Source organism: Oryza sativa, chromosome 8 (assembly GCF_034140825.1).
Source record: "Oryza sativa Japonica Group chromosome 8, ASM3414082v1".
NCBI classification, from domain to species: Eukaryota; Viridiplantae; Streptophyta; class Magnoliopsida; order Poales; family Poaceae; genus Oryza; species Oryza sativa.
The window spans coordinates 3,855,672-3,879,806 of NC_089042.1; the positions used below are offsets into that span (position 1 = coordinate 3,855,672).

Sequence of the window (24,135 nt, forward strand, 5' to 3'; positions counted from 1 at the left end):
AAGATGGAAATAAAAAATTCAGTAATTGTCCTATATTATGCAAGATAAATGAAATAATTGTAAGAACTAATACAAATTCGACGTACCCCCACGAAGTAGTCTCGGTCACGGTGCGTGGGATACGCGTCCGTGACAGCGGCAACGTGCGGCTCTGGGGCGTCTGGAGTGAAGGTCACACGCGCACAAGTGCGAGGAAGCTACCAGCGAAGGTAGTCACGGTAGTTCTCCTCCGTGTGTGGGAAGAGCTCGTTGATCACCTCCTCTGTAGCTAACACCCAGTCGTCAACGTACTGCTGTACACGTGGAGCCCAAAGTGCGCCTGCTAGCTGTCCCCGTCGAGTCAACCTGTGAAGAGAGGTAAATTATATGGCTCGATGAAGTAATTATCATAAAAATTTAGAAATGAACAATCCGAACTCACGAGTGGTCGGCAGGGAGGACGGTCGGCTGCACGTTGCCCGGAAACACCTGCCTAAGTCCGAACTGTCTCATCACACGCTGCGGGCAGTGAGGCTCAACGAAAATGTCGAACACCATCGGCAGGATGGTGAGCCAGTAAGCCTGGTCGCGTGTGCACAAGGACGAAAGTCCTAGCGGTGCTCTCGCAGCGACGGCCTCTGCTGTGTACGGCTCCCAGATGACGTCGCTCGGCTGGAGACGGTCAAACTCGAACACGAAGTCCGGGTAACCTCGTCTCACCTGGACGTGAGCGTAACGACGCTGCAATAAACATGATCGGAATTAGACATGTTATGTGAAGAAAAAAAAGAAGACGACTGATAAACTTATAACGCAGCGAAGTTGCACTAACCCCACGTCGACACCAGTAAGTCCCCATCGTGGGACCGTCCTCTGGCCACTGCGCGCTGCGACCAACCCCGTAGGGTGCGCTGTCCACCACTGGTCGACCTATGGCAAACCTCTCGGCTGCCCAAAGCTGAAGCAACATAGGGCAGCCAGCGATGATCGCTCCCGCGTCAGTCTTCGTTCACGCCTCACAGAGGGCACGGTACGTGGCTGCTAGCACGGCAGAACCCCAGCTCCACTGCGGCACATCCTGTGGCTGAGCATCCGCGATGGACCGTGCGTAGTGGACCAGCCGGAAGTCCACAACGTGCCCGTGGGTGCTAGTGAACATCACCCACCCGAACAACCACAACAGGTACGCCTCAAGGGAGCGTCGGACCGAGTAATCATCAGCGTCAGGGTGCAGAAGGTCCGCCTACAATTAAGAATGAAATGTTAGTACAAAACACTCTGTTGATCGCAAATAAGCATGTATGATAATAACAACTTATTTACTTACAGTGAACTGGAGCAACCAAGCCTTGCTAGGCCCGACTGTAGAGTACGGAGGAAGGGTGTTGGCCGGTCCTAGGTGTGGAAGGCGCATCACCTGCTCGAAGCGCGCAGTGATATCCTCCTTCCACCCAAAAACACCGTCCACGGGACCAACTGGTGCTCCCGCCAGCGGTAGCCCGAGCAGGTACGACACGTCCTGCAGTGTCGGAGCCATCTCCCCACAGGGAAGGTGGAACGTGTGCGTCTCAGGTCTCCAGCGGTCTACCAGAGCGGCAAGGAGTGACCGGTCTGCATCCCACCGCTTCGCTGGGTCACGGTCGTCCGCCGCCGCCTCAACAAGCCTACAAAGTGGTAGAAGGCCTGCCGCACGCAACCTGTATAGAGCAAACTTCAAACATAAGTACAACACAAAGCAAAGTTGAGTTGAAATGTGAACATACGCGTACCAAGGAACGTGACGGGGGTCGACACGCAACCACTCGCGCGACGTGCGTGGACGGAAGGTGCCGAGCTGTGCACCCTCGACTGCTGACAGGAACGAGCGGTGGTTCCTGTCAATCCCACGGTTGAACAGCGCCGGTGTGTCGTACGCTATACCTGCATCAAATAGATTGATCAGAAACATATAAATAATTAGTTCAACATAAGTAATAAATGTTCATAAGCGAATTACTAACACATATTAAACAAGAGTACAAACAAACAAAAGTGTCACCATACGGAATATTTCTGATTACAACAATAACTGCAGTTACACGATATGAGTACTTAGTCCGAACACTCATCACGATAACATTATGATACAACACCGAATAGTTCGCAATACTACTAGTACAACAATAGTCGAAGGTACTCATTACAACAACATTCAATTGAAATTACACGATAGAAGTATTTAGTCTGAACACTCATCACATCACAACAGCATTTTATTTTCTAAATCGATAGCATTGTTACACCATGGAATCGCCTGCTGCGCGACGACGCCTTGGCCTTGCGCGCCTGCTTGTTGTTCCTTCACCAGGTGGTCGCCTACCATCACTTGCCTGTCCAGATGGACTAGCATCTGCGCCGCTTGGAACTTCTGCATTCTTCGGGCATTTCTTGTAAGTATGGCCGCGCAGATCACACTTGCTGCAGCGTAAAGTCCTCCCACCTGCTTCTGACTCATCCATATCATTTCTGATGCGTCTAGTTTGGCGTCGACCCTTTTTCACCCTTAACTTAGATGGATCTGGAATATAAAAAACTTGGGCACTCAGCGTTGTGTAAGATCCTGAGATCCCGAACCCATATATCTCCTCACTCCATGTATGAAAGACTGCTTCTTTCCTGAAATAATTTGAGACGTACACATTGGGAGATATGCCACAATCACCGGCAGCAGCAAGAAGCCAAGAACATGTGAGCAAGGAAGGTGATGAAGCTTCGGCTTCATATAACTGCAGGTACATCCACCATCCGCCTTCAAGACACATTCCTGCACGGCTTGCTTGTAATAGATACCACGCCTGCTCCTATCAACACACATTATTTCATACCGATGCACTTGTGTGCCTTGAGCAACAACTCTATGTCTCCGTGCCTTTTTGATTTTATCTTCCATGTACTTTGTCACTATGTTGCCAAACACTATGTTGTTATCGGCCATGGACGGACCAATTTTCTTGTATCGATCCCTAAAGTAGGCTTGCGTGCCGTGAAGGATGAATTCAATGATAGCAACCAATGGAAGTACCCGAACTCCTCGCATTACCCAGTTGTACACCTCTGCCAAATTGGTTGTCATTATGCCATACCGAGATCCATCGGTGTCGAACAATAGAGACCACTTCTCCTTAGGCTCATTCTCAATCCACTGAGTGAAATTTCTGATGGACGGCCCTAACCTCCTTCTCATTGTTGGTGGGTCATCATGTAATGCACCAAGAGGTATGGGAGGCTCGTCACCTTCAACTTGTGGTCTGCGAGATTGCTCATCTGTTTGCTTCGTTGTCAACTCATCCAACTTGTCCCACAACTCATTAAATTTCTTCTCTTGGTTCTGTGCACAGAGCCTCTTAAAGAGCTCCATAAGATGCTTGTTCTTGAATTGCTTGTAGAAATTTGCACCCATGTGACGCATGCACCACCGACTCCGAACATCAGGCCACTTAGCTGGAAGTCCCTTCTCATCCCAACCGTTCTGCAAGTAGTCAATAGCCCGCAACATACCCGCATAACGATCATGTATAAGGCAAACGTTGGGCCTCATACGCACCACTGCAATGTGCACTCTCTCTAGGAACCAGTACCAGCTTTCAGTGTTCTCACTCTCTACAAATGCAAAAGCCATAGGTAGAACCTGGTTGTTCCCATCACACCCAATTGCTGTCAATATCTGACCTCGGTATTTACCTGTCATAAAAGTTCCATCTATGCATAGAACAGGTCGACAATGCACAAAAGCATTGATGCAAGCACCCAATGAGAAAAAGGCTCTTTGCAGCACACTCTTTGTTCGATCATCAACCGATGTAAATGTATGTAGGTCATAGTAAGTATTATTATTCCTCTGGGCAATGGTGGCTAACAAACGAGACAAATTATCATAAGAAGCTTCAAATGTGCCATACCTCATCTCAATAATCTTTTGTTTGGCTCTCCAGGCCTTTGCATAGCTTATGGTGTACTTGAATTTGTTCTCGATGTGCCTAATAATTGATTTTGGTTCAAAGCCAATGTTACCAACAACACTGCTGTACATCTCACTTGCCACAAAAGCTGAAGTGATGTTTCGGTGATACTTCTCCACCCCTTGTAAGTAGCACTTGTGCTCGGTCACAATGCTAACTTTCCAATAATCATTCCATTTACCCTTATATGCATGGACACGCCACGGACAATCTTCCTTCATGCACCTCACTTCATACACATAATTTGTTGACTTGACTACCCTAAACTCTCTCTGCAAGGAAACTGCCCAATGTTTCACCGCCTCCTTCATCTCATCCTTATGAGCATACCTTGCACCCTCAATTACCTCGTTCTCCTTATACTCCCAGGGTACATGATCACCCTCTGATATAACAAGTCCAGAGAAGTCCTCATTTGCCCAATCAGTGGCCATTACATCACCTTCCTCATCGGATGATGCGTCGTCGTCCGCTTCCTCATTATCCGAATCTTCCCTCTCCATTTCATCAACAATTATACCGACTCTCTCCCCCTCATCCGCCATGCCCATGGCCTGCTCCTCCCTTGGTTGATTTTCCTCATTTTACATCGATGGTCCAACAACATCCCCTGCGTTGATAGGACCCTCTACATCTTCGGTTTGCATTGAAACATTTATATCTTTCTCTTGTACCGATACAAATATAACGAGGGGCCATGACCGTTCAAAAGCCATTTCCACATACCGTCTCCAAGCAGCAGTGCTGTCCATCGGCATTAGTTCCCAAAAATAACCTTCTGTTGCACGACTCACTACAACTGATACTGACATTGTGTAGACTTCTTGGTCTATTCTAAATCCTCTCAACAACCAACTATAAATTGACTGAAATGTTCTCTCCGCAGGCCTATCGATGCCCTTAGATGTCATTACAAAATCTGACAGATCAATACCATCTGGACCAAATCTAATATTTCCTTCACCGTGAACTATCTGAAATGTGACCTTATTTGACATTGTGCCTGATGAAAACAATAACTGCGTTAACCTCGCATTTCTGTACTACGCCCTAAGTTACATTCTCTACAATATTGTTCTCCAAAATTCTAAAAGTAGGTTACATTCTCCAGATCAAACTAAACTACATCTTACAATTAACACTACTGTCTATGTCTCAATTCATACTATTATATTCTATGCTCTGGATCTACACATATGTGCTGTGTGCTACAGATCTGCTAAAATATATGGAACTAAAACTAAAACGCAACATATATACTCAAACATAACATATTAGTACAAATGCAAAAGATGTATGGGAGCAAACCTGTGATGAAGTGAGCGAACCAGCAGGGCTTCGCCGCTCCCCTTCTGCTGCCCTCCCCTCTCTCTCTTTCGTTTTTTTTTGGATTTTTACTGAATATAATGAAATTTCAGAGAGAGGGCTGGGCTTTATAGGGGGAGGCAAAAATCGCCCTCCCCCAGGGCGGCAAGGGGGCCGCCTGCAAAATTCCAGGCCCCCCGCTGCCCATTTGCAGGCGGCCCCCCGCACAGTACAAAATTGCCCTAGCGGAGGGCGGCAAGGGGGCCGCCTGCAAATTTCGTTGACGGCCGTCGCCCGAGAGCGAACGGCCGTCTGCCACGTCACTTTCGCCGCCCTCTAGGATGGCGATTTTTAAAAATCGCCCTCCCAGAGGGCGGTAGGCGACCACTTCTGTCAATTTTCAAAATGAAAAATTATTTTTGTAAAACTTTTAATAAAAAAAATTAAAAATAAAAAAAATTCGCTAACTCACCCGGCGTGCTCCCCGGACGCCGCCGCAGGCCGCACTCACGCCGCCACCAGAACGACCGCTGCCGGAGCCAACTCCCTCCCCACCTCTCTCTCTCTCTTCCTCCACCATCCCCTTCCCGTCGTCTGTCCGCCGCCGGCGACTCTCCGATTCGCTCGAGGAGTAGCGGTTGGGCGGCTCCCCCCACTCCCTCTCTCTGCTAAGGTGAGATTTGCAACGAGAAAGATCATTTGGCTTCGCTTGGGATAGGAAGTTCTAGTCCAAAACGAAGACAAATAAATACCAAGTTTTACTACTTTCTCTTCGTTGATCTGTCTCTAACCCTAACCCAAAGGGGTGGGAGGCACCCATCGATCTAGATCTCTTCTGATTCTTCAGAGTAGTAGCCTAGTTGTTCGTTGTGGGGGAGAAGGAGATCCAGAGCAATTCAATCCGATTGATCGATTTTTTTTTCGGGAATACGCTAGAAGCGTATTTTTGCATTAAGAGGAGTAAAATAGACATTTACAACCAAAGGCAAAAGCAGCAGGGGACAGGGGAACCGGACAAGAGAACACACCCCGCCACGTGCCTACACACCACCACACCGAGAGGAACACACAGCCACCTCCAAAACGATGCCTTCAAGAAGGTCACGACATTCAAAACGCCGCCATCGCCCATCCCGAAAGGATGAGGTTTTCACCTAGAGGATCCTTGAAGAGGGGGAGGGAGGCACCTCAACAACGCCCTCAAGAGGGTTGCAACGCCCAAAGACATCGCCGTTGCCGCCCAAGAATTGGGCTGGCTTTCGCCTAGCACTTGCCAATGCCCCTCTTGCCGCTACCTCACCAACTCCCAGGCAATGTCAACACGTGGCCTCTACAGCAACGACGCCCCTCCGTCGGCTGGACTCCAAGCGACCTAACCTGCTGCCAGCGCGACCCCCACAGCTACACGTTGGAACGAGCACGACCAAACCACCGCTGCACTTCGGCGACCAGCTAGCCTTCCTCCCATGCCGTCACCTACAAAGAGAGTGCCCGCCACCGCCCATCACTATCGATAACAACCTGGGGCAACCTTGCCGCCGTCTTCACCGTCTCGCAAAGGAGCTCCCCACGACCAGGCGGTCAAGAAGGGGAGGAGCTCCAAGGAGATGAGAAGGCACCCACATGGCGTCCCCTCGTCATCGCCGGTCGTGATGGCAGTACTGTGCGGCTGAATCCGAGCTCGACCCCAGATCCGGCGGCATCTCCACCGGCCAACACCTGCAGCGCCGCCACACGGGCGACGTGCAACGACCCCGCCGCCGCCATGCAAGCCGGTGTCCCAGTCGGGTCCCCCACAACGCAGCCATCCATCTGGCAGCAGCCCCCATCGGCGGTCATCCACGAGGATCACGAGGTCCGGCGGCAAGCATCGCCGGCGCCAGCCACTGCCGCGTCGGCCCGCTGCACGGCGCCGCACGCATCGACCTCAACGCCGGCGTCCTCCCGTCGCGCATGCGCCGTCCTTCCGCACGCGCCGTCCTCCCGTCGCCAGCGACGCCGGCCATAACGACCCTGGCCATCCGGGAGTCGGATCCGGCCGTGGGGACGCCGGATCCGGGCGGGGCGCCGCCGGAGCCGCCGCCGCCTTGCCGTGCCGCTCCCAGCCGCCGGGCCGCCGCCGCTGCCCAGCCGCATCGCGCCGTCGGGCCACCGTCGCCGCCCCCAGCCGCGCACCACCGCCGGGCCGCGCTGCCGCGCCAGATCCGGCCATGGGGGTGCCGGATCCGCCGCCACCCCACACCGCCCCGCCGCCTCCACTTCTCCCGGCGGTGGGGTACCTCATCGACGTCGCCCCGTCCACGTCGCGCCGGGAGGGAGCTGCCAAGAGGAAGAAAGGACCTTGCCGCCGCCTTCCCTGCTCGCTGCCGGCTTTGCCGCCGGCGAGCTCCGGCGGCGGCGAGGCGGGGGAGAGGGGGAGGAGGCGCGGGCGGCTAGGGTTTTCGCCCCCCGAGCCGCCCGCGCGAGAGCGACGCGGGGTCCCTATGTTCAATTGTACAGTATATTATCATATTGATCGATTTATTGATGATGAGCACCACCCGTCGGTTTGTTTATCTGTTGCTGGAGGAGTTTGGCCGCCGCCGCAGCAACTACACGCTGCGCAACATTGACATGGACCGCTTCTTCCTGCCACGTCCAACCCCGGTGGTGCCATCCGTGGCGTCGGCCGTCGCCGCCGACGCGGTGGAGTATGCTAGCCTGCCATGCCCAGCCATGACCTTCTACCCTCCCTTCTCCACGTTGTTTGGGAACCAGAAGATGGAGTTCCTCCTCCTTGGAGGCAATCACAACAACGCGGTGGTCGCCGTCGACCAGACTTGCCGCACCGTCCTCTATGACCCCGGCGAGCACGCCGTCCGCACCATGCCCGCACTTCCCTACCAAGTCAGGTTGCTTACCACTTCCGTCACCGTTGGGGACGACCTCTATATCCTTGACACGTCGCGCCGCCATGTCAACGACGACGGCGGTGGAAACGTCCCCTGCGGCTGCTTCTATGGGCTCATCTACGAGGATGGATTAAATGAGGATTGGCGATGCCACGCTCTCCCCCCGCCGCCGCCGCCGCTGTCTCACAAGTCCGATTTGCATGTCCACTCGTACGCTGTGGTTGGTGACATGGAGATCTGGATGTCATCCACGCACGGCAGTGGCATCTACTGCTTTGACACAGTGAGCCATGTGTGGAGCACAGTGGCCACTGGCTGGAAGCTGCCATTTGTTGGTCTCGCCGAGTATTGCCATGAGCACGGCCTTTGGTTTGGCCTCTCATGCAGCACTGGAGACAGGAGGAGGAGCTTGGTCCTCTCCGCTCTGGATCTCGATGGCACCAAGCTGCCGGTGCTTCACAGCCTTCCTCTGGAGTTCACGCCACCCGACGCCCTCCAGCTTGTCAGCTCATACCTCGTAAACCTAGGAGCCGCCAAGTTCTGCATTGCCAGGTTCTTTCAGACCGATGAGGATCAGCGTGATGGCGAGGAGCTGTTCGCTGTGTTAACCGCCGTCGAGGTGGAGCGCTGCGATGACGACGACGATGCTGGTGGTGCCAATGGAGGAGGGCTCCGCATGCTGAAGCACAGGTCTGAGATGTACAAGCTCACCAGCGAAATGATGTATTGGGTGCTTTAGTCATGCGGCACTTTAGTAGGCCAAGGGCCTCAAATCACTGACCAAAGCAATGATTTGAGGCCCTACTTTACTCTTAACTGAGCTAGATCAGGAAGGATTAAAGGTTTTGTCATGTTCAATAGCAGGTAGATCTGCTGTAATGACACAATAATACAATAAAATGGTTTTAAAGGGAATCATATATGAATATGTGTCCGATCGATCTTTTGAGTTGTGTCGTTGTTGTCATTTGTAATCATTTTGTGATCAGATATGGCAGTAAAACGAAGCAAGTGTTATTGCATAATTAATTAAGTATTAGCTATTTTTTTTTCAAAAATGGATTAATTTGATTTTTTTAAGCAACTTTCGTATAGAAACTTTTTACAAAAAACACACCGTTTAGTAGTTTTAAAAGCGTGCGCGCGGAAAACGAGGAAGAGGGTTTGGGAACTTGGAGATAAGAACAGAGCTAAATTTATTTCGATTGAGGAGGGAAGATTAGTTTTGTTTTGCTAGCAGTAGTTTCCTGTACTGTATCAAGTAAATATCCTGTTTTTACTAATCTTCCTAGATAGTCCTTCTTTCGCTATACTTTCTTTAATTCGACAAATAATACTCTGCATATATCCTTTCTTTAGTTATCTCTCGGAAGCTTGTTTCAGGAAGCAAATAGCTGTCATACTAAGTAGTTGGTTCACTTAGCTATACACTGTCGTATTGGTTCTGGTTCAGTAAGTGCCCATAATATATGTTATGACACTCTGCAATCTCTTTCAAACGAATATGCAGAACAATTATTCTTATAATGCAGAGTATGATTGGGAGATTCAAGATGCCTTATGGACATGGTTGGCACACATGCATTTCATCAAGTTTTTGTACCTGGAGAACATTTGGGAGATTTTGTACAGAGTTTTATCCCATCGTGATATAAGCAAATGCTAGCTAGCATGTACTAGCTAGTATGGGTTCTCTATAGTCTGTAGACTTCAGCCCTATTTCTTTGATTACTCATCATTCTTTCTTGATCAAGACATTATAACCTTGTATGAAATATATTATTTGCATGTGTGGATGCATGGATGCCATTGATACTTCTGCAGCTTTTATGATATTTTATTACATTATAAAGCTCATCATGATCTCAGTATGTTGCATAGATCAATTTTTATTTTCTCTGATCTTGTGAAAAGGGTACCTCATTTAAATATGACTTAGTATTTTCTATATTCTTGTTGAATATTTTTTTTATTTTTTTATTATTCTAGATTTTCTGCTGGGTTTTTCACTTTATCTAGATTTTCCTTTTTAATATATTTCTGCGATATTTCTGTTTTTTGAGATTTTATATGGTTTTTAATTATTCTTTTATTTTTTTTGGCTACATGAAAAATTTCCCCTGGCATGTTTCTAAAGGAAAAAGTACGAATTATCCCCTAAATTATCGTGGTTGACCGAATTACCCCCTAAACTCAAAAACTAGATATTACTCACCCTAAACTTTCAATACTGGACAAATTACCCTCTCGACCGAATCTAAAGTGGTTTTGTCCTACGTGGTGTACACGTGGTAATTCAGTCAGCATTTTATTTTTTAAAAAATAGTGAGACCCACTTGTCATACATTATAGGGATAAGTCCATTTTACACCCTCCAACTATTTGTCTTGTCTAAAATACACCCAAAACTTTAAAACCAGATATTTCACCCCCTCCAACTTTCAATACCGTTCACTTTACACCCTCAAGTGGTTTTTCAGCTGGTTTTCATCTATGTGGCAATGATGTGGAAGTCTACTCAGCAAATAAAACTAAAAATAAAAATTAGAGCCACACGTTAGTGGCCACTTCTTCCCCCATCTCCTCTTCCCTTTCTTTCTCTATCCTTCTTCCTCCCAGACAGAGAGCAGCGGTGGAGCTGAGCAGGAGATCGGTGGCCGTGGAGCAGGGGACTCGTTGCGGCGACGGAGCTCAAGCACATCCCCAGCCTTCCCTTCCGTGCCGACCGCCGGCGAGCACGAGCTCAAAGGTCTACCTCTTCTGCCGGCTCCAGGAGCTCCATAACTCCATCTTCTCCATGTTCGAGCTCGCCGGTGGAACTCGAGCTGCTTGGGGATGAGGAACTCAAGCTCGACGAGGCGGCGGCGGATGTAGAGCTTGAGCTCGACCTCGTCCTCGACCAAGCGGTGGCGGCGCGAGCGCATAGGGATGACTCCTCCCCGCGCGTATGGCTCCGGCGAGGTCGGCCACTTCTGAGCGAGGCAACAAGCTCGTGATTCGCAGCGTCGCCGCCCTCGCACCAACTCCCCGCCGCCACCGCCCTCGCGGCTCCACGCCGCCACCGCAGCCGCCGCCCTCGCAGCTCCACGCAACCGCAGCCGCCCTCGCAGCTCTACGCTGCCGCCGTAGCTGTCGATTTCGCAGCTCCGCGCCGCCGATGCCGCAGCTGCCGCCCTCGCACCAGCTCCCCGCCGCCACTGCCCTCGCAGCTCCACGCCGCCGCCGCAGCCGCCGCCCTTACAGCTCCACGCAGCCGCTGCCGCCGTAGTCGTCGATTTCGCAGCTCCGCGCCGCCACCGCCCTCGTAGCTCTGCGCCGCCGCCGCCGCCGCCCGCCAACGGCCGTGAGAGAAGATAATGAACAGGGGAGGGGGAGGGAGAGAGAGGGGGAGAGAATATGGGCTTGGCCCATGTTAATGTTTTGCGCTGATGTGGCTAGGGCTGACGTGGCATCCGATGTGGCATCCGACGTGGCAAAAACCACGGTGAAAACAGCCCGGGGGGGTTAAGCGTCCGGTATTGACAGTTCGAGAGTGTATTATATCCGGTTTTGTAGTTCGGGGGTGTATTTTAGACAAGCACAAGACTTCGAGGGTGTAGAATGGACTTTTCCCTGCATTATATTCCCTTCTTCCTCTTCCTTTTCCTCTCTCTCAGGCTCAGAGCGTGCACGGCGGGGGGCGGCGATGGGCGGCGGGCGGCGGCGTGCTGGGGCGGGCGGGCGGTCGGCGCGCGTGGGCCGGCGGCGGAACGCGGGGAGGTCGCGGCGGGCAACGGGTGGCGCCGAGGAGGCCAGGAGGGTGTTGGAGGCGACGGGCTACGGCGACAGATCCACCACCCTCTCGAGCTCCGCGGCTACGGCGACGAGGCGACGAGTCCTCTGCTCAGGCGGGCGCCGTCGAGGTCATCCTTCTAGTCGGAGGCGGCGGAGAGAGGTGCGGAGCCTCTTCTCCGGTTTCGACGGGGAGTCGGCGGGATCCACGGCCTTCCTCTCTCTCTCTTTCTTGGCTCAGGCAGGCGGCCGGCGATGAAACCTCCTCGGGGATGGCGCGGCGAGCGGCGCGCGTTGTGCGGCGCTGAGGAGGGCATTGGAGGCGGTGCGCTACGGCGACGAGTTCGCCGCCCGTCCACGTCGTCCCCATCGACCGTCGTCGCTGTTAACCGGAGCCACACAGCCGCGCCATCGATTTCCCCTCCCCGGCCGTCGCGCCTGCCGCTCAAGATGTCACCTGATTCTTCTGCTGCTCCTAGTGTTCCCAAATTCGCTGCTGCTTCTGTAAAACTACCCCGTCACACCGGCAAGCAGCACACATCTGTACAACCTGTGTCCATGCATATACACCGAGCGAGCTAACCGAGCCGAGCCAAGCAGCATCGCCATGCGCACCGCCGCTCGCCGCCGCACTTCTTGCCGCCGCCGCCATGGATGAGGTTGCTGCGGCGGCGCATGGGGCAGACGGAAGGGTCGGCGAGGATGGACGGCCGCACGCTCGAGCTCTGCATTTTTTCCCTTCCCTTCTCTGCTTCTCTCGTTGGCGTGGTGGAGGCGGCGAACGGTCCGTCGTCCTGGTCGTCGGCATCGTGGCCGTCCAACCACGTCCGCCGGCGAACGCAGAGCAAGCTCGGGCGACCGGCGATGGAGGCGGCGAGTTCGGGCGGTCGGCGGTGGAGGCGGAGGCAGAGCGCGTCCTTGGCTCGCCGCAGCCGCGTGTTCTCTCCTCTGCTCACCGAGAGAGAGGCAAAGGAGGAGAGGAAAAAAATGCTGACAAGTGAGCCCCACTAGTTTCTTTATTTGTTTTTGCTAACTGTATCGTCACGTGTGTTCCACGTAGGCAGAAAACCGCTTCGATCTGTGTTAGGGTGGTAATTTGTTGGGTTTTAAGAGTTTGGGGTGTCGAATGTTTGGTTTTCGAGTTTAGGGGAGTAAATCGGTCGACCGCGATAGTTCAGGGGGTAAATCGGTTTTCCAAATGGACACAGGGGAGGCTTTCCTCGGCTGGGAGCCTGGGATTCCCTCCAAGGGAATGGAGGGGGTGTGAAAATTGACATTGTGCTATCGTCAAAAGTGGGTTTCGCCTAAATGCCATTCCGCACAATGGATTCGATAAAATGCCACTATCAACACATGTTTACACGCCAAAATACTTTCTAGGACCAAATTAACCTTGGCTTCTCTCATCGCCATCTTCTCTTCCAACTCCGGTTGCTCCTCACCGTACGCCCACCCACGTGAGGATGTGCCTTCCCCGAGCACAGCCATTGCCGTCGCAGCCTCTAAGCACGGCCGTCGCTTTCGCCACTCGTGCAGTCCCCAAGCTCGGCCGCCAGTCGCCGCTCGCGCGGTCCTCAAGCTCGGCCGACACCGTGGCAGCTTTGAGATGCAGCCACCACGCTCGAGCCGCCGATTCAACCTCCACCCACCATTGTCGATTGGTGCAGCCTTTACGGGAACACAAGCACGGTAGATACTAGCTAGCACAAGCAGGACACACTCGATTCGTTTATAATCGATAGTTCGATACACACTAAAACAGATCGATACTAGCTAGCCTAGAACAGAACGAATATGCAATGTGGCCGTCGGCGAGAGCCACTGCTTGTCACCGACTCGCCGTCGTAGCACACCGACTGCTGCGCCACGCCAGCCGAGTCAAGCCTCGCGGGCCCCTCGAACAACCGCCTCAGCGCTGCCGTCCGCGACCTCGTCGTCGGGAATACCGGCTGCAGAAAGTCCAGGTACGGTGCAGCGTCACCAGGGTAACCACGGGGTGCGCGCCAAGGAGGCCCAGCACGTCGCCTCGACGGGTTCCCGATGTGGCTCCACCAGGTTGTTCGGGAAGAACACCGTGTCCGGGACATGGCCGGTAGATGAGAGCAAGGGAGCGTCCAGGACGAAGGTGCGCGCTGGGGAGTCGCCTGGGAAGGAGACGTTGGAGGCGGCGCCGCAGGCGAGGAAGTAGGGGAAGACGGCTGTTAGATTTAATTGGGTAATTAATCCATTTAAATCAATTAAATCAAATAAATTCCAAGGCTCATTATGCTAGGAATTCATGTGAATTCATTCTTCTATGGGATATCAATGGGATGAAGAGTTTTGAGAATTAATCCATTTGATTAAGGAATTGGTAACTTATATCAATTAGTCCTAATTGATGGATGGTTGATGGTTGTGTAGTGGAGGATGGTTCATGGCTAGTTGATGACAATTAGTTGCTCTATTCCTCTTCCTATTCCATTGGTAACTTACATCAATTACTCTTAATTGATTGTTGGTTGATGGTTGTGTAGTGGAGGATGGTTCATGGCTAGTTGATGACAATTAGTTGCTCCATTCCTCTTCCTATTCCATGACTCTTACTCTTCATCTTCCATTCCTCTTATAAAATGGGAATGGATTTGATCTCCCGCGAGAAGAAGAAGACACACTTTCATCCATTTTCCAAAGCTGTTGTTGCTACGGTAATCCCATCCCGACGAGTGTGTGCACACGCGTTGGGAGAGTAGGCCTCCGAAACCACGCGTTGCTGCGACGTTTGCACAGACGGGCGGGCGATCAGGTTTTTGGGGAGCGCAAGGCGCGACTACTCACTGTTCGTCAACATCTACTTCATCTTCACCAACATGTCGAACACTGGAGACAAGGAGAAGGAGACTCCCATCAACACCAACTGAGGCAATACTGCCTCAAACTCCAGCGGAGGACCATTCTTGGGGTATAACCTTATTACATTATTTCAATTAGAAGTTTTACTGTTAATGTTCATCGCAATGTCAACATTGTGTCATTATGTAATTGTTGATGCTTATTCAACGTTAAGCATGCTCATGTTGATTACATTCACCACTATCACTGGATCAAATCCTATTGTAAATATCATGATTATTATCTTGTTATTTTGGATTAAAATATGCCGAATTATGACCAAATTTCCAACATTCCAAAAACCTGATAGGTCATTTTCGGTAGTTGGCTTTGCTGCTGCACTGAAACCACATGCCTTTGATGGTTCAAACTATAAGAGATGGAAAGCACGTGCACTATTGTGGTTGACAGCGATGCAGTGCTTCTATGTTTCACGGGGCAAACGAAGTGAACCACCTCTTTCTCCTGAGGAAGAGGCTAAGTTCGAGGCTTCGGATTGCCTGTTCCGTGGAGCATTGATCAGTGTACTCGCTGACAACATAGTGGACGTGTACATGCACATGCCTTCTGGGAAGGACATGTGGGATGCACTTGAGGCCAAGTTCGGAGTTTCTGACGCCGGCAGTGAGCTGTATGTTATGGAGCAGTTCTATGACTACAAGATGGTCGATGACCGTTCTGTAGTTGAACAAGCTCATGAGATTCAGATGCTGGCTAAGGAACTTGAGAACAACAACTGTGAGTTGCCGGACAAGTTTGTGGCAGGTGGCATTATTGCCAAACTACCACCTTCTTGGTCGGACTTTGCCACTTCTCTAAAGCACAAGAGACAAGAGTTCAGTGTTCCTGATCTCATTGGCTCTTTGGGTGTTGAGGAGAAGGCGAGGGCAAAGGACGTCCGGGGCAAAAAGGTTGAGGGAGGTTCTAGTGCCAATATGGTACAGAAGAAGAACCCTCATGCATCCCACAACAACAAGAAAGTCAAGCCTGATGTCAAACCCAAGGCTGCAACCAATTTTAAGAAGAAAAGCAAGGGAAAGGCAAAGGGAGACTGCTTTGTGTGTGGCAAGTCTGGGCATTGGGCCAAGGACTGTCCTGAGCGCAAAGACAGGAAGTCTGCCAACATGATCATTAGCGAGGGCGGAGGAACATCGAGGTACGGTAAAATATTACCTACAGTTCTCTCTGTTTTTCATTCACCTGATTGGTGGGTGGACACTGGTGCTAATATTCATGTATGTGCTGACATTTCTCTATTTTCTTCTTATCAGGTCGGGAGAGGTTCCTCCTTGTTGATGGGAAACGGGTCGCTTGCGGCTGTTCATGGTGTTGGTACGGTCGATCTGAAGTTTACTTCGGGAAAGACCGTGCAGCTGAAGAACGTGCAGCATGTCCCTTCAATAAAGAAGAATCTAGTTAGCGGCTCTCTATTGTGTAGAGAAGGTTTTAGACTTGTGTTTGAGTCCAATAAATGTGTCGTATCTAAATATGGGACTTTTGTTGGAAAAGGTTATGACAGCGGAGGCTTGTTCCGCTTTTCTTTGAATGACATGTGTAATAATCATAATGCTGTGAACCATATTAGCGAGAATGATGAGTCTAATGTGTGGCATTCGCGACTCTGTCATGTGAATTTCGGTTGTATGACGCGCTTAGCTAACATGAGTTTAATTCCAAAATTCACTTTGGTAAAAGGTTCCAAGTGCCATACTTGTGTTCAATCGAAACAACCTCGCAAGCCTCACAAGGCATCTGAGGCGAGGAATTTGGCACCTCTAGAACTTGTTCATTCCGATTTGTGCGAAATGAACGGCGTGTTGACTAAAGGGGGATAGAAATATTTCATGACACTGATAGATGATTGCACTAGATTTTGCTATGTGTATCTATTGAAAACAAAGGATGAGGCATTGCATTTCTTTAAAATCTATAAAGCTGAGGTAGAAAACCAACTTGAAAGGAAAATCAAATGGTTGAGGTCTGATAGAGGTGGGGAGTATTTTTCCAATGAGTTTGTATCCTTTTGCGAAGAGTTTGGAATTATTCATGAGATGACGCCTCCCTATTCACCCCAATCAAATGGGGTGGCCGAAAGAAAGAACCGTACTCTAACTGAGATGGTGAATGCCATGTTAGACACTGCGGGGCTTTCCAAGGATGGTGGGGTGAGGCAGTTTTGACTGCGTGTCATGTCCTGAATAAAATTCCAATGAAGCATAAGGAAGTAACACCATTCGAGGAATGGGAAAGGAAGAAATTAAATCTCTCATACCTACGAACATGGGGCTGTTTGGCCAAGGTAAATGTACCTATAGCCAAAAAGCGGAAACTTGGACCAAAAACTGTTGATTGTGTGTTTCTTGGTTATGCTATCCACAGTGTGGGTTATAGATTCTTAATAGTAAACTCTGGAGTACCCGACATGCATGTTGGTACAATTCTTGAGTCCAGAGATGCTACATTCTTTGAGAATGAATTTCCTATGAAATATACACCTAGCACTTCTAGTAAAGAAACTGTCATGCCCCATGAGCACTTTGCACCGATAGAACACAATGATCAAACGCCTGAGGAAAATCCTGAGGAGGACAACATTGTAGATACTCGCAAGAGTAAGAGACAAAGGGTTGCAAAATCCTTTGGAGATGACTACATTGTATACCTCGTGGATGACACCCCAAGAACCATAGAAGAGGCATATTCATCTCCTGACGCTGACTACTGGAAGGAAGCAGTACGCAGTGAAATGGACTCGATTATGTCTAATGGTACTTGGGAAGTCGTTGAGCGTCCATATGGGTGCAAGCCCGTAGGATGCAAATGGGTTTTCAAGAAAAAGCTTAGGCCTGATGGTACAATCGAAAAGTACAAGGCAAGGCTTGTGGCCAAGGGTTATACCCAAAAGGAAGGCGAGGACTTCTTCGACACATACTCACCAGTTGCTCGCTTGACCACGATTCGAGTACTACTTGCTCTGGCAGCCTCTCATAGTCTTCTCGTCCATCAGATGGACGTTAAGACAGCTTTCCTAAACGGAGAGCTGGAGGAGGAGATCTATATGGATCAACCAGACGGGTATGTACTAGAAGGTCAGGAGGGAATGGTGTGTAAACTATTGAAATCCTTGTATGGCCTCAAGCAAGCACCTAAGCAATGGCATGAGAAGTTTGACACCACGCTTACATCTGTAGGCTTTGTTGTGAACGAAGCTGACAAATGTGTATACTATCGCTATGGTGGGGGAGAAGGGGTGATCTTGTGCTTATATGTCGATGACATACTGATCTTTGGGACCAGCCTTAATATGATTGAGGAGGTCAAAGACTATCTGTCCAAGAGTTTTGAAATGAAAGATTTGGGAGAGGCTGATGTTATTCTTAACATCAAACTACAAAGAGGAGATGAGGGTGGGATTACACTTGTGCAATCCCACTATGTGGACAAGGTTTTGAGTCGTTTTGGATATAGTGACTGCAAGCCAGCTCCTACTCCTTATGATCCCAGCGTGCTATTAAGGAAAAACCGAAGAATAGCAAGGGATCAGCTGAGATACTCTCAAATCATTGGTTCATTGATGTACTTGGCTAGCGCAACGAGGCCTGACATCTCATTTGCTGTAAGCAAGCTGAGCCGGTTTGTCTCAAATCCGGGAGATGATCATTGGCAGGCTCTGGAAAGAGTAATGCGCTATCTAAAGGGTACTATGAGCTATGGAATTCACTATACCGGATATCCAAAAGTACTAGAAGGGTATAGTGACTCAAACTGGATATCTGATGCTGATGAGATAAAAGCCACAAGTGGATATGTGTTCACACTTGGAGGTGGCGCTGTTTCCTGGAAGTCTTGCAAGCAGACCATCTTAACGAGGTCAACAATGGAAGCAGAACTTACAGCACTAGATACTGCGACAGTTGAGGCCGAGTGGCTTCGTGAACTCCTGATGGATTTGCCGGTGGTTGAAAAACCAGTGCCAGCTATCCTAATGAACTGCGATAATCAAACAGTGATTATTAAAGTGAACAGTTCCAAGGACAACATGAAGTCATCTAGACACATCAAGAGAAGACTGAAATCTGTCAGAAAGCAGAAAAACTCCGGAGTGATAGCATTGGACTATGTCCAAACGGCTAGAAATCTGGCAGATCAGTTTACCAAGGGGCTACCACGTAATGTGATAGACAGTGCATCGAGGGAAATGGGCTTGATACCCACCTAAGGTTGCATAATAGTGGAAACCTGTCCATTATGATCGGAGATCCCGTGAATTTGGATGGTGAAACAAACTATTGTGTGACTGAAGAGACCCTTGAAAAGGGCTCATTTTCATGATGTGCTTCTCTTCTTTCCTGCATGGTAGGATGGCTTATGTCTTAATGTGATCCGAGTGGCTTTTCCAAGCAGAGATGTTGACCTGCAGAACATCTTAGAAGGAACACACCTATATGAGTTCGACTGCTAGTCACAGTCTATGAGATTTGGGTGATCTCTAGATACTCATGAAAGGCCTGGAGTATGACTTATAAGCTCCAACCCGAGGGAATACTAATGGTTGCCTAGTATCAGTTATGGAATTGAGTGAAACCTAACTGCACAAGACTGACAATTCAAGGTATAGTCCATTGTTCAGTTGTGGTCAGGTGTAGCTCCTTTTCTAGGTGAAAGTTCAACTTAACAGTCTTCACCGAAACACTGGTATATAAAAGCTGCTATGGAATAGAGAGCATTCTCATGAGCCTTGAAATTTGGTGGGGATTGTTAGATTTAATTGGGTAATTAATCCATTTAAATCAATTAAATCAAATAAATTCCAAGGCTCATTATGCTAGGAATTCATGTGAATTCATTCTTCTATGGGATATCAATGGGATGAAGAGTTTTGAGAATTAATCCATTTGATTAAGGAATTGGTAACTTATATCAATTAGTCCTAATTGATGGATGGTTGATGGTTGTGTAGTGGAGGATGGTTCATGGCTAGTTGATGACAATTAGTTGCTCTATTCCTCTTCCTATTCCATTGGTAACTTACATCAATTACTCTTAATTGATTGTTGGTTGATGGTTGTGTAGTGGAGGATGGTTCATGGCTAGTTGATGACAATTAGTTGCTCCATTCCTCTTCCTATTCCATGACTCTTACTCTTCATCTTCCATTCCTCTTATAAAATGGGAATGGATTTGATCTCCCGCGAGAAGAAGAAGACACACTTTCATCCATTTTCCAAAGCTGTTGTTGCTACGGTAATCCCATCCCGACGAGTGTGTGCACACGCGTTGGGAGAGTAGGCCTCCGAAACCACGCGTTGCTGCGACGTTTGCACAGACGGGCGGGCGATCAGGTTTTTGGGGAGCGCAAGGCGCGACTACTCACTGTTCGTCAACATCTACTTCATCTTCACCAACATGTCGAACACTGGAGACAAGGAGAAGGAGACTCCCGTCAACACCAACGGAGGCAATACTGCCTCAAACTCCAGCGGAGGACCATTCTTGGGGTATAACCTTATTACATTATTTCAATTAGAAGTTTTACTGTTAATGTTCATCGCAATGTCAACATTGTGTCATTATGTGATTGTTGATGCTTATTCAACGTTAAGCATGCTCATGTTGATTACATTCACCACTATCACTGGATCAAATCCTATTGTAAATATCATGATTATTATCTTGTTATTTTGGATTAAAATATGCCGAATTATGACCAAATTTCCAACAACGGCGAGGGTGGTGGACGGGAGCAAGGGGAGAAGGAGGAGGAGGATGAAGAAGACGGCGGCCATTGAGGCGGTAGTGGTGTGCGGACGGTACGGGTGGAGCCGATGGTGTTGGAAGGAGGAAGAAGAGGAGTGGAGGGTAATTTGGTCCAACATAGCATTTTAGCGTGTAGCCGTGTGTTGATAGTGGCATTTTATCGAATCCATTCTGTGAAGTGGCATTTGGGCGAAACCCACTTTTGACGATGGCACAATGTCAATTTTCTCGGAGGGGGTAGGGCATGTCACCCAAAAAATCCCCTCGGGGGAATTTTTCCCAGGGTCTTTTTCCTTGGGTTAATTGGATCTATGCCACTGCAACTTTGTGAAATTAAAAAAATGCCACTACTATTCTTCATATCGGCTACATGCCACTAGAAATTTCTAAAATGAGAATCATGCCACTCTCGCCCCTTTTTCCGTCTCCTCTCTCACGCTGTCTCCGTTTCCATCCTCATCCCCTCCCTCCTTTCTCATCTCCGGCATGCTGAGCTCGATGGAGAGGCGGCGCTGTTGCTGCGGCTCGGCCTCGGAACTCGACGACGACGAAGACGAGCGCTTCCTTCACGCGGTCGACGACCTACGCTCAAATCGCCGTCTAGGCCAGACGCCGCCATCGTCTTCCTCGCTGACCTCGGCCTCTCCGCCGCCGACATCGCCACCACCGTCGCCTACGACCACTGCTACTGAGTGCACCGACACCGAGGCTGCTTCTGCAGCTCGACGCCGTCGGGAAGCCAGCCACGTGCGGGGGCGGCGTTGCCGGCGAGCCCCAACGCTATCCCTTCCACCACTACTGCAGCTCGACGCTCGAGCTCGAGTGCATCGCCGCACGAGGCTGCTGCTGCTGTTCCTCGCCAACCTGCTCCGATCTCGTCGCCGCGTCGTCGGGAAACCAGCCTCGCATGGGGGCGTCGTCGCCGGCGAGCCCCAATGCCATCCTCTCCAGAACAGCAGCAGTAGCCTCGGCGACGATGCACTCGAGCTCGAGCGTGGAGCTGCAGCAGTTCCTCGCCGACCTGCTCGTCACCGCCCCTCCTCCAGCGCGGGGGCGCTCGGCGCTCCCCTCCACCCTCACCGGAGAAGCCCTCTCTGCCCCGTCGTCGATGAGCCTGAGCGCCCCCAGATTTTTACCTGAGTTGGAGAAGAAAGGGATCTGCAATAACAGAGCTAACGGAGGTATTGGCAGTTGCTGTGACGGAGTGGCATAGCTCGAATTTTGCAAAATTTCAGTGGCACCCAGCCGATAACGTGAATAGTAGTGGCATTTTTTTGATTTGCCATATTTGCAGTGGCATGGATCCAATTAACCCTTTTTCCTTTGGCTCCCAAATGAGCCCATGGCTGGTTCAGATCCAACGTGCTCATCATGTTCATGACATACGGCTCAACAATTACGTGATTCAGATTTGTCACCCAAATGTTAGCAGTACAACTGAACATCTCCTGAATTAAACTCATCTACTAATTACAGATTTTTCTATACGAGGCCCTATTTAGATTGTAAACGGATCGAATGTTTCTTTTAAAATTGTTTTAATAATATAAGAGATTCTTCTGTCGATGGTCCATCCGTGACTACCATCATACATATGACAGAGGTCCATAAATTCAGAAAAATCAATAGCTCTAACTTGCGTTTCAGGATCAATTATCGGTATTGATTTGACTATTGATATTTTATGCGTAGTTTGATGTAAGTAGCTAAATGTGGTGTAGTTACTAATTTGGGAACATATATTGTGCACGCAAGTTTCCCGTGCACCCAACTAGCAAATCTCATAGGAAATTTTAGAAAAAAAAAATGAACACGTACTTCGAATAGTATTACACATATTCATTGTATCTTAACCGTAACAAGGTAAAATTCCGACATAATTTTACCCTTAAAACTGTTAAAATTTTCACTTTTTTATGGCTAAAATATAATGAATTTGAATATGAGACTTTGTATATATGTGTAATATTACTACAAGTAAATGTCCAACTTTTTGTAGATTTTTTTTTTGACATTTTGTTAGTTGGTGTGCACGAGAAACTTACGTGTATAGGATATGTTTCTTACTAATTTTGAGTCTGAATTTAAACAATAATATATGTCCATCCTCGTCAATCCGATTCTCATTTATTTTTATCGTAGTATTATTCAATTTTCTCGTTTCTCTAGCGAGTTAGGATTTTTTTTTTTGAGTGTTGTTGAATGCGCTCTCAATGTGAAGCCTGGCAGGAATGTGGGGGAAATGTTTAGCTCCTGGGTTTTGAAATTTGGCAAAGAGAATGGGAAGTTGATCATGATGGGGGCTACAGCAGTCTTGTGGACCATTTGGAAAGCAAGAAACAGAGCCTGCTTTGATGGAATTCTGCCTGTTGATCCTATAGAAATAATTTACAACATTTGCTCAAATTTAAACTCTTGGAGTATTTTGCAGAGCAAGGAGGAAGACAGAGGAAGAATGCAGTGGGGGGCGCAGCTACTAAGGCAGGTAGCAAATGAGATCTTTCACTCAAAATTTGGATGGAGGGGCGGCAGACAAAGAATAGGATGGGAAACAGAAGCAGGCTAAAACTAATGGCAAGGAGTTTTGAAGACGACGATGGAAACCTGTGTTTTGATGCTTGAAATTCCAATGTTCTAGTCCTGTTATAACTGTTTGTTTTCCTCGTCTTTTCTGTAAGAACTTGATATTTTTTTTCCTCTCTGGAACTCTTGTAATCATTTGCATTTTCTTTAATGAAAACGGGGGAGTTTCCCTCCTTTTCTCAAAAAAAAAATAGCGAGTTAGGATTTGGTACAGCTTTTCCCGTAACAACACATGGCACTTTGCTAGTTATTATACCGGGAGTAATTAACTATTTGTCGCTCTTACAGGTGGTGATAAATAATTTGTCACTGGACCCACATGCCATAGACACATGAGGGCCCACATGCCATAGACAGCGAGTGGCAATTCAGAAAAATTAGTTATTTGACACTCTTACGGATGGTGATAAAGGATTTACCACTGGACTCACGTGTCATAGACACATGAGGGCCCAGGTGCCATAGACATCGAGTGGCAAATTCAAAAAAATTAATTATTTGACACTCTTACGGATGGTGATAAAGGATTTACCACTGGACCCACGTGTCATAGATACATAATAGCCCACATGTCATAAACAATGAGTGACAAATAATTACTACATCTATTTTAGGTTATAAGACTTTCTAGCATTGCCCACATTCATATATATGTTAATGAATCCTGACACAGAATCTTACTCCGTATAACTTGAAACGGAGGAAGTAACTGCTACATCCTAAAAGTGGCAAAAAGTTAAATATCCCGATAAATTCTTAATTGTCACTTTTAAAAAGTGGCAAAAAAAAAAGTTAAATGTCCCGTTGTACCGTGGTTATCGATTGGAATTGGAAACGGGAGGGTGAACCTGTTTGGCTTCACGTGGAATTGGAATCAACGAATCCTAACAAAATTCCGTCTGGAATTTGCCCTAAGCAATATCCGATTCGTCTCGAGTCTCGTCTCAACAAAAAGGAATTAATCTCCCGGAGGTCTCCTC

The 24,135-nt window shown here is 48.9% G+C and overlaps 1 protein-coding gene and 2 long non-coding RNA genes across 3 annotated transcripts; 2 read left to right on the plus strand and 1 right to left on the minus strand.

The window, feature by feature from the left end:
• Positions 1 to 223: 223 nt before the first annotated feature.
• Positions 224 to 1,077, minus strand: LOC136351618 (uncharacterized). Its single transcript, XR_010734753.1, has 3 exons — positions 812 to 1,077; positions 422 to 720; positions 224 to 345 (listed from the first exon to the last, which is right to left on the minus strand). It is a non-coding gene; the product is annotated as an uncharacterized lncRNA (long non-coding RNA).
• Positions 1,078 to 7,492: 6,415 nt separating this feature from the next.
• LOC112939899 (uncharacterized) lies at positions 7,493 to 8,912 on the plus strand. The gene is made up of 2 exons (XM_026027581.2): positions 7,493 to 7,719; positions 7,817 to 8,912. Exons 1-2 carry the CDS (start codon positions 7,493 to 7,495, stop codon positions 8,910 to 8,912), a joined length of 1,323 nt encoding a protein of 440 aa, XP_025883366.2.
• A 1,579-nt stretch (positions 8,913 to 10,491) lies between these two features.
• On the plus strand, positions 10,492 to 13,030 carry LOC136351624 (uncharacterized). The gene is made up of 2 exons (XR_010734771.1): positions 10,492 to 12,107; positions 12,186 to 13,030. It is a non-coding gene; the product is annotated as an uncharacterized lncRNA (long non-coding RNA).
• Positions 13,031 to 24,135: the final 11,105 nt, after the last annotated feature.

Bases quoted from the DNA above. Each gene is read 5' to 3' on its own strand.
- LOC112939899 (XM_026027581.2), top strand. From the start codon at position 7,493: ATGGGGGTGCCGGATCCGCCGCCACCCCACACCGCCCCGCCGCCTCCA. The intron at 7,720-7,816 runs GTTTTCGCCCCC...ATTGATGATGAG, and splicing joins AGGAGGCGCGGGCGGCTAGG to CACCACCCGTCGGTTTGTTT.